Below are 13,864 nucleotides of genomic sequence, written 5' to 3'. Positions count from 1 at the left end.
CTGGCCCATAAGTAAATTTTCCGTTGTTAGAAACAGTAATTAAAAGTAAGATAATATATATTATGAGTTTATTTTATGGTTTCCATAGGTGTTAGTACCTTTGGTATATTTAAGTCAAGCTGATAGTTTCATTTTTCACCAAAGAAAGCTGGTCTTCTTTGTCATTTTCTTCCCCAGGAATCATTTATTTTACCTCCACTATTTCCTCCACTATTTCTATAATGCTTACTGGTTTTCTTGATCGTTCATGCAGTTAGAAACTTTATTTCTCTTAATACTTTGATAATTACTGTCATTCAGCAATATTCTCCATATTTTGTTTCTGTATCCTGTGTATATCCTCCATACTTTTCTACTTTCCTTTAACTCAAACTTTTGTCCTCGCACTACATACAGCTGTTTTCTTCTCATTTCCTTTGGAAGAGATTGCCTTAGAGATGGCCAAACTTCCTTTCTTTGACATTCACTTTTTAATGAATAACTTTAGCATCTAAAATTTACATTGGCAAGTTTTGTTAATAAAAAATAACTGTGTTGGAGAAAATATTGAATAATACTTATATTTCATGTAAGCAGGTGACAATTTTTGCCTCCAATAGCCATATGTGCTATTTTTTGTAATAAGGTACATGTGCAGATGAAATTTTAGATCAGAAGAAAATCAAATACATATGTAGCAAGCTGACCTTCAATTTGAAATGCTTTTTCAAATCTTATAATGGTATAACTTTGAATCATATTACAGTGTTAGTAAAAAGAATGAAACTGTCCTCCTGCTGAAATAAGAATTATGTATGAATATTTTTGGCGATTGTGGTTGTCAACTATTATTTGTCTTATTATTTTGATACCTCAATATGTCATTAATATGAGACTCCTTATGCCACTCATATTAATGGTACATTGGAATGCCAATCGTAAATTAATGTGTCAAAAATCTCTTAGCTTTAATTCAAACTGGGTATGAAGATCTGACTAATGATAACAATTATCTTCTAACCATTATGTTCACTGATTAACCATTTTAATGTAATCATACTGGACATTTTCTTTTTTCCTTGCATATTTTTGAACTTGCATGTTTAAATTCTTGTCTTAGCCCTTTCCTGCCGGTGCCTATGAAAGGAAAAATTTTTATGCTACAAGTAGCATGAGAATATTTTTTCTATGAAGCTCTTTTTTGGGGTGGAGTTTCTCAGGCATTCAAGTCCCTAGCAATTGAGACCCAACTGAACAGGGCCGTTAACACTGGACTAGACCCTTCCACCCTTTCTTGGCAGAAGTTCACAGTCAACTTATGGCATTAGCAGTGTTTTTTTTAATAATTGCTTATGATTTTCAATTATTTACACTTACATAAGAATAATTGATATGTTTTGCTAGTCCAGTTTTTTAAATGGATTTCTATCATCGATGATTAGAAAGTTAAGAAATACGTACAAGGTACTAAGACTTTTACTTCAGGAGTCCATTTATAATAACACTAAAATTTTGTTTAAAAATTGTTTATGCACAAAGCATAGCAAAGAATTCATTTCAAAATCTTTGAGGAGCATCATAAATGGTAAGGAGAGGCAGGCCAAATTGCCAAGGAGTGGTTTTAAAGTCTCGCTAAGCTGGGTCTGTGACAGGGACTGAATGCCTCCGAGCATTTCCATCTCAACGGTCACTTCCCTTCCCTCTCGTTAGCTGTAGCTGACATTCATTTGTTTGTCTTGAAACATTGATGCCAGCTATAGCAGACCTTAAGTCTTTTGCTTATGAAAATGCTCCTCGGCTATTGCCGACGTTCAGCACAAAAGGGTTGATTCCTAGGGAGCACTGCCCATATGTATATGTTTCTGATGCATGTGTATGTTTAATTGCATGGCCATTGTTTTCCATTTAAGTTTTTGAATCTTTTCATTTAATCAGTTTGAAAGCAACCCATTTCTCAGTGTGCTCCCCTGGTTGAATGAGGGTGAGAAACTCATTGGGGCTGATGATGTCATAGACAGCATTATCAGGGAGGTATTTGGTCCTGCCATCGCCCTAGAGTACATTGACAAAGACTCAGTGAGTAGCTGTCTCAAGCATAATCATGAAAATTGTTTACATTTTTGCAAATATTATTCTTTCGAGCACCTACTATAATTTTTCTTTCATCATTGTGTTATGTGAAGAGTTGTCCCTTCAAAATCAGGTTTTCTTCATCCTGGGTACTTTCTGTTCCATGAATAATTAGTCAACCGGTGATAACACTTTGGAAACTCACCATTGCATGTGTGTTAGTGTATGTTAACTTGAGTCTGGCCTCTTAGCAACACACGTTGAATGGAAAGTGAAAACTAATACTCACTCAAGACATAGGTCAACTTGTAATCATGAATGGAAAGCACCCACTGTGCACTACTTGAGATATACTTTCTGTTTTACCATTGCATGGCTAGCTTGTGCTTTGTAATTTGCAGGATAACTGTGCCACAATAAAAATCCTAAGATTAATATCACCCTTTTCTCATGATTTCTGATATCTCAATAAGCATGTTGATATTCTTTTTCATGTCATGTAATTCATTTTACATTCAATTTTTTTCACCTCTTTTAATGAGGTTTTAGTGACAATTGTACTCTTCAAAGCTATCAGAATGATTTAATTGCATAAAATTTGCATTGATCATGATACAGTTAAAGAAATATTGAAGTATTGTGATTGTTGAACTGAGAAATATAACTTTCATTTTGATCCAAAAGTCAATTTTTGTTTGAGGACTTGGGAAGTGTTTTAAATCATTATATAGATACTTGATGATTATTTCTATATATTATCTGGCATGGTTCAAAATCTAATAATGTGTTCCACAGGAGTCATCATTGGAAAGTGAAGATGGTGGCACCAAAACGAAGCATTCCTTAGATAATCCATTTATTGAGCCAGCACAACATCAAACCGTCGTTGATATGAAAGGTACCTAATCTTTTTCAATTTTTATAAGCTCAAATGCCTCTACAGTTTACAATTTTCATGCTGACTTATTTTTTCGTATTTACCTCCACCTCCTATAAATATTTCCTGTCCAATTACCTGGAATCCTCATTACCTGGCATCAAATAATCTGAATGCATGCCAAAGTTGTATAAATTCAGTCATTATATGCTAACGTCATGCTGTGTGTGCATTCAGCTTCAAGTTTTTGGTAAGGTAGATATTTATGGTTGATAAAAAATTTAGTGTTGATGCAAAAATCTGAGCTTGAAGAAAACTTCTATGGCCTTCCCTCTTACTTCCTTAGTGCGTGTGTTGATGATCTCATTTTGTGAGTTGGACGGAGTGTTGTGAAATGTTACTTAAATTCATTACATGAACTGCTTCACGATGGGTTCTATCTATGGAAGCAGTACTATTGGTAGAACTCTAGCCTTGGACTCACGTCAGGTACTAACCAATGTCTGTCATCATGAGGGTAGGTGTTATGCTCAAAACCCCTTTAGGCCAGTTTATTGAAACAATTAGCAATAAATAATTTGAGATCAGTGAAATTCCCGAGACGTGATATCGCAAAGTATAGTGTGAAATAACACGAAATACCGCAAAAGCTGTGTATAAAACAAAATTTCGCCTTTCTCACGAATTTTACGTAAATTAGCAAAATCACATGTAATGAGTCATAATCAATTAATTCAAAAGCCTTCATATTGTTTAATGCTGCTGACATTCATTTGCTCTATCTCATTATGATTCAAAGGTAAATTGGCTTGTTTTGTCTTGTGGATATCGCATTTGCGTAATATTGCGCACTGTAGTGATGCATCCACGGGAATTTGCTGTCAAATTCATCACAGTTTTTCTCTTCGATTCACATTTATCAATCCAGAAATTCTTGAAAATGTCTAGAATGATGCGCTTTCTCTCCTGAAGAATTAGATATTCTGATTCAATAACGTGCCGAAAGAAATTTAACACGGCAGTGGAAGAGCAGACATATTATAAGCTCAAGCACCTGGCATGCAACAATGCCAAGCAGTAGTTCTGGTGACTCACCGTGACTCAGTAGACAGCATTATTGGATAACTTGTTGCAAGAAAACCTTAAGTGTGGGCCAAATGTAACAATTTTATAGACTTAAACTTGGCCGCTGGCTGGGAACAGAAGGCCACTTCCAGAGAGACGACGTTCTGCTGGCCGCTGTCAGAGAGATGACTTTCCACCAGCCGCCATTCACGGCGCATGGCAGTCATCTCGTCTGAAAGCAGCCTGAATTTCGCGGCATCGTGCCATGAATGCCAGCCAGCAAAAAGTCATTTCGTCTGAAAGCGACCTCATTGTAGCAGTATAGTGTATTTTCACAACAGTATTTGAAAGTGCATTTGAGTGAATCTCAACTCAAAATTTTGAATCTCTGCTCCATTTGATTTTGTATATTTGTGAATTATTTTTTTTTATTTTTCTCTCTTTTTAATTTTAGATGTGATGGTTCTCAATGACATCATAGAGCAGGCAGCTGGGAGACAAAGTGCGGCAAGCGAGCATGCTGGTGAGTGTTGTAGTGTTTGCAGTGCGGTACTGGACTGCTCGTGCTCCTTGTTTGTCTGTGTCGATGTTTACTAGCTGTTCTAACTTACACTCTTGCTTTGTTGTTGGCAGGAGTTAATAAATGGCTCATATTTTATTTTTTTAATCATGATGACACTCGTTCATGCGCAAACATATAATTTGAGATGAAAAAAACGTTGTCAATTTGACATGTAAAATTTAAATGATTGGTATCGTCAGAATGTGACATCCTCTGGTACAGTTGCAGTAAATACAAAATCTTAAATGCACTTGGGCTTAGGGTGCATATTAAAAGTATTTGAGGTTATGTATTTTCTCTATCTGTACCAGAGGATTTCAGACTCCGATGAAACAGTTTTTTGAAATTACTCATGTGAAATTTACAGTTTTTCATTACAACATGAAGCAGTCTCACCAAATCACACCATAAACTATTGACTAACTTACAACCCAATTAATTAATGATCATTTACTGAAGATCAGGATTTAGTTTTCCCAGCAATATAAGTTTCAAAATATCAAAGTTTGGGGCATTTATTAATAAATACGTATAGGTAGTTATTGAGAGATGTATATTTAGAATTGTTTAAAGCTGCAAATCTTTCCTTTGTTATCATTGTATTGTGGCAATAATGTCGACTTTGTAGATATTTAAACAAATGATTGAAAATAGGATACGGTGAAGTACATATACAGTTCTAACAATGGCTTATTAACAGCATCATTAAATTTAATAAAAGTTAGCTTTTTGTTACAAGATTTGCCGTGTCAATTATTGGGTAATATTAGTTCTGATGCATAATTTGAGTTAATTTTTTAAGTTAGGTAGGGCAGGATATTTATAGCCTTGTTACCAGTTAATTATGGAGCTATTGGGGCACTGTTTTCCATGCTTTTTTGTCCAGAGAAATATACTCCATAGAAATAATCAGTGTGCAGAAAGTAAGTTTTTCAAATGTAATCGTGTATATCATAAATGTAAATGCAAATCAAACGGAACCATTATTCATTTTTTGTTAGAAAAAAGAGAAACTTTGACCGTTCATGTCTCATCTTCATTAGTTATTAAAGAAAGAGATTTTCACCTGTCTTTTATTGACTTCCTGCCCACAAAGCTGAATAACTCATACAAAACACTCTTGAAATTTAGATTTCTGGTGCAATAGTAACTACCACTAATACATATAGAAGTCATTAAAATTAGAAATCTTTCTTGTTGTAGGCTTACCTGTAATTATTCTTAAAATTCTATTTCACACTACACTCTTCTGTGGCAACTAGGGATTTTGTAGGCTCCTTCTACTCTTACACACAGCATACATGTAACACAGCATATAATTTTACCACTTCAGAACTAGGTTTTGGCACTATTTACAATATCCCAGCAGTTATGACACATTATACTAATTTCTCAGTGGATAAATTTTGTTCCTAATTTACCCCTTTTTTATTTCTAAGCAAAATCTGTGTAATTCATGGGAATATCTGTTTTTAAAGGCACTATGAACTAAGAAGTAGAGAGTTAAGCTTGAGTTGCCTACAAACATTTTCTGTGATCTTTATATTTTGAATAATCAATATAAATTCTCGCATTTAAGTTTTTGAATTAAATTATTTTGTTTATAGAAAGTATTGTAGAAGTCCATCATAATGAGTGCTGAAAAATGTCTTAAAATCATAAGCTAATGGCACAAGAGTGGCATTATTAATTTGAGGTAAAATCCTTCATAAATTTTTATTTAAGGTTTTTTTCAGAAGTACTTGTAAAAAAATTTACTTTGATCGCTTATTTGCCCCTAATGCACATTCTGTGTGTACTGTTGAAATGTTTTGAATTTTTTTTCTGTAATTTTGTGTGTTGCCGTCATCATATTATGTGTACAGAAGCCAATTAGAATTCATTTACCCTTCAAAATGATGACCTTCATGTATGAAATGCATCTGATATAGACTTACAATTGGGCCAATCCTACCCAATCCCTACGTATGATACTACCAAAATGCCAGCTAAGGTATAATTAAATTGTATAAAATTGCACAGTATTGTGTAGCAAAAATAAGCACATGCCATTGTCTGTCTTCATGAATCAACAATTATGAAAGATCACAGGGTGTAGCTACTCTCTTACTTGAGGTCACGGTCATTATTATGGACTTCTACTGTACCTATAAACCCCTAAATATCGGTCTCTCATATTAAACCTTTTACTGTCATGCACTAATTTCTCCTTACTTAAGTCAATTTAAGTACAATCATTAAATCATTCATTGTGACTACTTCTTCCTAATTAATTCTTTTAATAATAAAGTACATACAACAAATCATTTATAACTCATCCAAAATAAGCTTAATGTGGTCAAAAATATTTCCTCTTCTAGTTGTGTATTTACATATCTGGAATTGATTGTGCCGTACCCACAGGTTCATTTCATTTGGTTGATTTTTGTTTGTATTGTTTCCTAATGAAATTGCCATTTTAGATAATAAGTTTGCTTCATTTTCCAGGGTCTCTTAAATCCCTTTATTTAAGTATTTTGAAAAAGTGCCTAAGTAATAGTTTACACTCTACACTCTTTTTAAAAACTTTAAATAAAGTTTCTATCAATGTGAACCCATTAGGTCACATATATTTATTACATTTTATGATGACTATACATCTTTTCTTTAACTTCTGAGCTCCACTACTTTATATTTATATCTTTAAATTTGGATTGTTTCTATTTATCTACCACTGTTGCCCCATATGTTGGTCCTTTAAACTTGTTTCTTTCTCTAATCTGACATGCTCAAAAGTATGTCAGGTTCATTTTGTCGACTTAACTATTCTTCAAGAACTATACCATGTGGGTAGCTTCCAAATCTTGCTTCTTGCTATCTTCTGCGTTCTTTCTGCTTATGAACCGTTGAAAATAGTGTCCTTATAGCTTGTGCTAATTTATGCTTTTTATAACAGCCATTATTCTATTTTACTATCCTAATTCATTCCATGTTGAATTGACAATGAATATGGAAAATCATATTTTTACTTCATTCTTTTAAAACGGAAGCTTTAAATTTACTGGAATATCTTTTGTTTTCACTTGCATTTATTTAATATACTCTTGAAATGTTAAAGTTTTCGATCTCAAAACATTTTTTCATGCCATCATTTCTACCTTTTCTTCAAGCAAAGTAATTGCGATTCAGTGGTTGATTTTTCATGCATTCAATTTTCTGTATTTCTAGTAAATATTTCTGTCCTAATAAATTCACTTAACTGCGAATCTCAAAATATTTTTCTTGTTTCAAAATATGTCATTGAATCATTTTGATTTCCACTAGTCTCCACACTGGCTATGCAAAAAACTGGCAAAGTTTGACACTTAGTAAAGATTAGTGCATGTTTTAATGAGCATGTCAAATATTTAGCTGTATATACATAAATGTAAATTGTGCTAGGAATGATTATTTTGTGTAAATACACAAGGAAATAGCTTCCTACTTGATGCATTGACATTTCTATATGAATATGTACATACCATGAGCATGTTTTCAAATGTGTACTGCTTGAATTAATGTCTAGCATAGATTGTTTGATAGCTTGTGATGAAAAATGCAATATTGTATAAAAAGTGCATTTGTCGGTCAAGTGTCCATCATTCAAGAGTAACCAATTGTTACATGTAGCTATTAATTTAAGATCTTGACAAATAACTACGTAACCATGCATAGAAATTAATATGATATTTTTTTTAGCTTGTTATGTTGCAGTGTTTGTTGGACTTAACTATAATTTTATGAATACTTTATCCACAGCAAAAGGAAAATAAGCAGCTAACGTTGCCTTTTTTCTTTACTTCAATTTCAGTTGAATGTTGACAGATATTATGGTGTGAAATCTATGTCCTGTCTTTTTTGGTGGAGATACTGTTTGAATATTTTGGTTTTTTTCTTGCAAATCATTATATTTTTGACTTGCTAGGGTTATAATTCTTTAACCCTGTCAATTAAATTTTTTGTTTCGCCATTTCCTCTTAATATATGTTTCTGAATCTGGAAAGGACCAATTTCTGTGGTTCAGCTATTTCATGGAGCATTTCAATTATGAATAAATCATTTGCAAACATTCCACTATTTATCTCTTCTTTCTTTATGATTCAAATATGATCACTTAACTGTGAAATTTTATTGCAAAAATTTTTCCTTGAGCATAAGTCACAATAATATTTATTATTTCTACTTGTTAGCCTTTTCAGTCATTACAAAACTGATTAATTTCAGTATTTAAAATTAATTTTTTGAATATTTTTTGAATGATTGTCATATTTTCCATGTTAGGTGATGGTATTTTGAAATGATATTTAATTATTGGAATTAAAATTTAATGGATGAATATAGGTGAAATTTTGCTGGTAATTTAAAATTATTATGTTCCTGAAAAGTTGATTTTTTTGAAAAACCAATGTATTTGACTCAGTAACCAATCATAAGTTATCCTATCATCGTTGTGTGTACCAGAGATGACAAAAGATTCATACTCGACCTATTTCAATTGTCAGTTTCATCAATTAAACCAAATTTTGGATTTGTAATTTGTGAAATAGAGTTCATTACATATATTCAATGGTCAACGTGTCTAATGAATTATTGAAATAATTATTTGGTCATAATTGGAACTTTTAGCAGTTGACCTACATTGGAAATACTTAAATAATATTAGTAATTTAAAGTAATTTTTATTATTTTTGAGATGTCAACCTCAGCTCCTTTTAAATATACCTTAAGTGCTATAACTAATTCAGGAGTTTTGCAGTATAATTTATAGTAGGTGTACATGAAGCTTGACAAAAAAATTTTAGCATGGAAAAATTAGGTTAGTTTATTGCCCCAGTCTTTTTTTTAAGATGAAAAGATGAAAGAGATGAAAACTAATATAGTTGTTTATCCCACAGGGTACCTATATTTGGTCTATGTCAGTAGCAAGGGTTATGTGAGGGGTACTATTCAGCTGAATGTGATTAAATCCATCTAAAACTGTTTTGTCTCTATATTTTAAAGCTATTTGTGTGATTCATTTTAGGGCATCATTGGTTATTATTGAGTGACTCCTAATATTTAATGACTTCTGCTTGTTATTTTTTCAAGGGAGTTTAAACTTCATCTGAGAGAATTGATAATCGCGCTTTAAATTTAAAGTTCCCTAATTCTAAAAAGTGAACTTAAAATGGCTACCAGTTTCATATCCAAGTAGCGCCCTCAGGACAAATTCAGGGTATCAGGATACTTATCGTTATCAGTGTGACATCATGAGGTACATAGTGATGAAACATTGCAATATTACCTGTTCCTAATAAATCATACTGGAGAAGTTGCTTAGTCTAAATTTAATGCAAGCTTAATCGTGTCAATGATGAACATAAAAAATTTGTCCTCGCACTACATCCAGCTGTTATTTTCTTCTCATTTCCTTTGGAAGAGATTGCCATAGAGATGGCCGGACTTCCTTTCTTTGACGTTCACTTCTTAATGAATAACTTTAGCATCTAAAATTCATCTTGATGCACTGCATTAGGTATGGTTAGCTAGGTAGAACTAGAGAACAGTAGTTTTACTTGTTGCTACTGCACAATGGGATGATCATGCACCCATTACCTTCATGGAAGCTCCGTGTTCATGTTATATAAACATCACGGTGCGTGATTGCGTTCAGTGATCACGGAACCGCATCCCACGGCAGTTGCATACCGGGCAACTTGCACGAGATGCGACTACATAGCGTGGTGCCTGACAGTGTAGTTTGCATCGTCATGCAGTGGTTTTGAAGCATTTGTGCAAACCAATTTCCTAAATCTGTGATCTTGCAGATATGGGTGCGCGGTTTTCGGAAACCAGGTACATATTACATGGAGCAATAGGAATACGAGTAAAATCACGTTATCGCCGCTAGAAAGACCGCGATCGGGAAAAGAAAGCTCTCAATGATTCTGGAAAGCAATCTAAAATAACAGACAATGTGTGTAATTAATAATTGATTGTTTAATTTGCCTAAATTATGAAAATTAAAATAAATTACTGTGAAAGTTTGGATTCTTAGTGCCACCTCTCCTCATCATTTGCCCGGATAATCGGAGTATGCTGTACAATCACGTTAACCCTGCTGAAAAGATTGTGGCAAGTGAAGAAAGCTCTCAATGAGTCAGGGAAGCAATCTTTAATAGCAGAGTATGTGCATAAATAATAATAATATATTGTAAACATAAACATACATTTACATAAATTATGAACATTACAAGAAATCAAAGTGAAAGTTAGGATTAGCTCTGTTTTCCAATTATTTGTTCCGCCTTTCCCTGTTATTAGCTCAGATAGTCGGAAGTTCGCTGTACTTTGCTTTTTGAGTTTGAGGTTTATAACATACTTGGGAATAGGTATCAGGAAAATTAATATTTTGATAGCTATTTAGATTTTAGTATAATTTATGAAAGGCCATATTCATCTACATAATACTCCGCAAGCCGCCTAAAAGGCGTGTGTGATCTGAGATTAGCCCATCCCATCACAATTTTTCTCCGGAGGTAACTTTCTTTGTCCCTGTGTATGTATAACCCATAATTACCTGTTCATAGTTGCTGCAAAACATTAGTTCATGGCAAGTGAAAATATCCACTGTATTTTTCCTTTTACAATTTTGCTGTTGGAAAAATGAAGTGAGTCTTTTTACTTGGGAAAATATATTCATTCCACAAAGTTACACCATATTATGTTAGCTAACTGAAAACCATTGGTTAGCATCATCTTAATTCATATTTTTTTGTGCTAATGTCATTATTGGTCTCGAGTGTGGCTTTGTGGAAGCATTGTGTGGATAAAATGTTTTATTTTGTTTTGAATTGTCTAGGTGAAGTGTTTTACTTTTGTCTGCCTTGCCGTTCAATGTGAAATTTTCTTCCTTCTCTCTGAATAGTTGATCTGTTCCAATCCTGGGGGTGATTGCAAGAAAACTTTTCATTCCTCCTAATAATTTTCATACTTTTTTTTAGGTGATCCAGCTATAAATTAAATGCATGTCAAGATATTCACTTAGGCATTTCTAATGGTGCTTGACCTGGGCTAGCATTAACTTTTTAAGTGTTTTTGTAAGACCTGATAGTTACTTACTCCTCTCTTCTAGCAATAACATGAGATTGTGCATGGCTTATGAGGAATTTAATTCCACTTTCATGAAGATTCATTTGATTTTTCGTATTCATGCCATGGAAATCTCATTTGGCTAGAAGAGTTGTTAAATTTCTGGACACTTGGCCACATATGCTTCCTCTGCACAAAAGGGAAATTGTTCCAGCTAGTTTTCCTGGGAGGTGCTTCTTTTTTCAGATCCCTGGCTGAGCAGAAACCTACTAACTATGCTTTTTCCTTTACAAATTTCCCTTTATGTTGCAGATTGATTAAGCTAAGCTAGAACATAGTTGCATAGGCAGTATGGCTGATTACACTAGCTGAAATATCTGTTATGTTTTTTTAATAGGAATGAGCATTAATGATGTAGCTCAAAGTAAAAGTATTCAGTATTGTTAGGCCCAGACTAGGAATAGGAATATTATTTCAGTTGTCTTTTGTAAAATACTTATTAATCCATATGATAATGTAAAGCTAAATTGGAACTTACACTTTGAAAATTCTGTGCTACTGAAAAGAGATTAGTGTGAGGAAAAATTTTACAAGTAATTTTTTAAAATCATTTTATATCTCATGCACAATTTTTATGATATTTTGGCATAAGAATGTTCGGTCCATAAGTTCAATTTGATCATTGTTTTTGAGCCATGCCTAAAATATGCACTGCTTACATATGACATACATTCATTGGCATTTTAAAAAGTTGAATGCCAGTGGCCTTTTCAGCAAATTTTCTTGCAGTTCTTGGCTAATACGATATATTTATATTAGGGATGGGTAACTATTGTTGTCGAATACTCAAATACCACAAATAATGAAGTGTTTATGATATTCAATAATGGAGGAAGAAATTAAAATGTTGCCTCGAATATATGGCTTTGACATTTTTGGCAGTGATCGGCATTGCTTGCTACGTATACCAAAATCTGTATATGCCTAATGATAATTTTTTTAAATAATTGAACTAAAATTCATTCAAATGATCTAACAAGTTTGAGTTTTTCAAACTCCTCATAGCTAACAGCGTTATCAGAAATTAATTGAACATTCTGAAGCCAAGTGTTGATTTGTCAGTTTATCAATTTGTCAGTTCATTTCAGTTGAATAGGCAAATGAGTCGTCATAACCCATATATTACATCAATGTCTCAGAATATATGGTTTTATGGGGTGAAATAATTCAATAGGGTAGTTTCCTTCATCAAAGAAATCAAAATATATTGCAGCTTGTGCCCCAGTATCAATGTGGTTAATGCATGATAGTGACAAATATCAGTTTACTTGGAAATCAAAGGTCAAACGGAATCTCATTTGAAAAAGCTCAGAATAACAGCCATTAAGCTCTCGGCTGTATGACGTCTTATGTTATATTTTACGTTGCAAGAGATAGGCAGTGTTCATAAAATGAACATGTTGTAGCTATGCAGAAGGACTGCTCTCAGAGAAACTTGTGGAAAAAATCACTTGAAACTACTGTATTTGCACAAATCTAAGATGAGGTTTTTTTTACCCTACCTACTCCTTCAGGAAAAAGGGCTTAAAATCAGATGCTAAATTATCAACTTCAAATGCAGGTCGCGTAATATAAATTATGGATACACAAGTGAGCATCTGGATAGCTTTGCTACAAAAACCGATGTTAAAAATAGCTGCACCATGATTTGAGTTATTTTAGTTAAAAAAAAACATTTTTTGGTTGTAGACAAAGATTTAGCCAGCACGTCGGGTGCATTCAGTAAAGTCTGTGAATTCGTCTGTGTTACCTAGGGTTTGGCTTATAAAAGTACCCATTTTTTAACAGTTCGGGTGGTGCCTCCTGAGACTAGATAGTGATTTCAAAAATATGATTTCGAAAAGTCAATTCCATAACTTTGATGTGTCACAAGTTAGATATTAGCCAGCCGTAACTTCTCTTGGCAAAAGATTTTTAGAAAAGTGCAAGTAGTCTTGTTCTCCTGGTGCTCTTGAGGCTAGGAACATGCTTAAAATAATAAATTGTTACTTTACCAAAACAAAATAATCGCCATAATCACAATGCCCATGCTTCGAATTCTTGTAACTATTCCTTCAAAGTCTGCTCTCTGATTTCCAATAAACAATAGACACATCTTAATTAATATTTGAAAACAACAGAAAAGCATATGATAATGTTCACCAAACTGTAATTTATACCTT

General features: G+C 33.2%; 1 protein-coding gene across 11 annotated transcripts in view; it reads left to right on the top strand.

The window, feature by feature from the left end:
- Nucleotides 1-13,864, top strand: part of LOC124167191 (sodium channel protein para) — a 108,113-nt gene that overhangs the window by 45,107 nt on the left and 49,142 nt on the right. For all 11 annotated transcript variants that reach the window (XM_046545033.1, XM_046545031.1, XM_046545032.1 and 8 more), the window contains 2 exons: nt 2,845-2,947; nt 4,446-4,514. In XM_046545033.1, the coding sequence (XP_046400989.1) occupies nt 2,845-2,947; nt 4,446-4,514 (172 nt within the window). The remainder of the gene's footprint in view (nt 1-2,844; nt 2,948-4,445; nt 4,515-13,864) is intronic.

Source organism: Ischnura elegans, chromosome 10, assembly GCF_921293095.1.
Source record: "Ischnura elegans chromosome 10, ioIscEleg1.1, whole genome shotgun sequence".
NCBI lineage: Eukaryota > Metazoa > Arthropoda > Insecta > Odonata > Coenagrionidae > Ischnura > Ischnura elegans.
The sequence above is the reverse complement of the archived record's forward strand: the minus strand, read 5'-3'. Positions and strand labels throughout refer to the sequence as shown.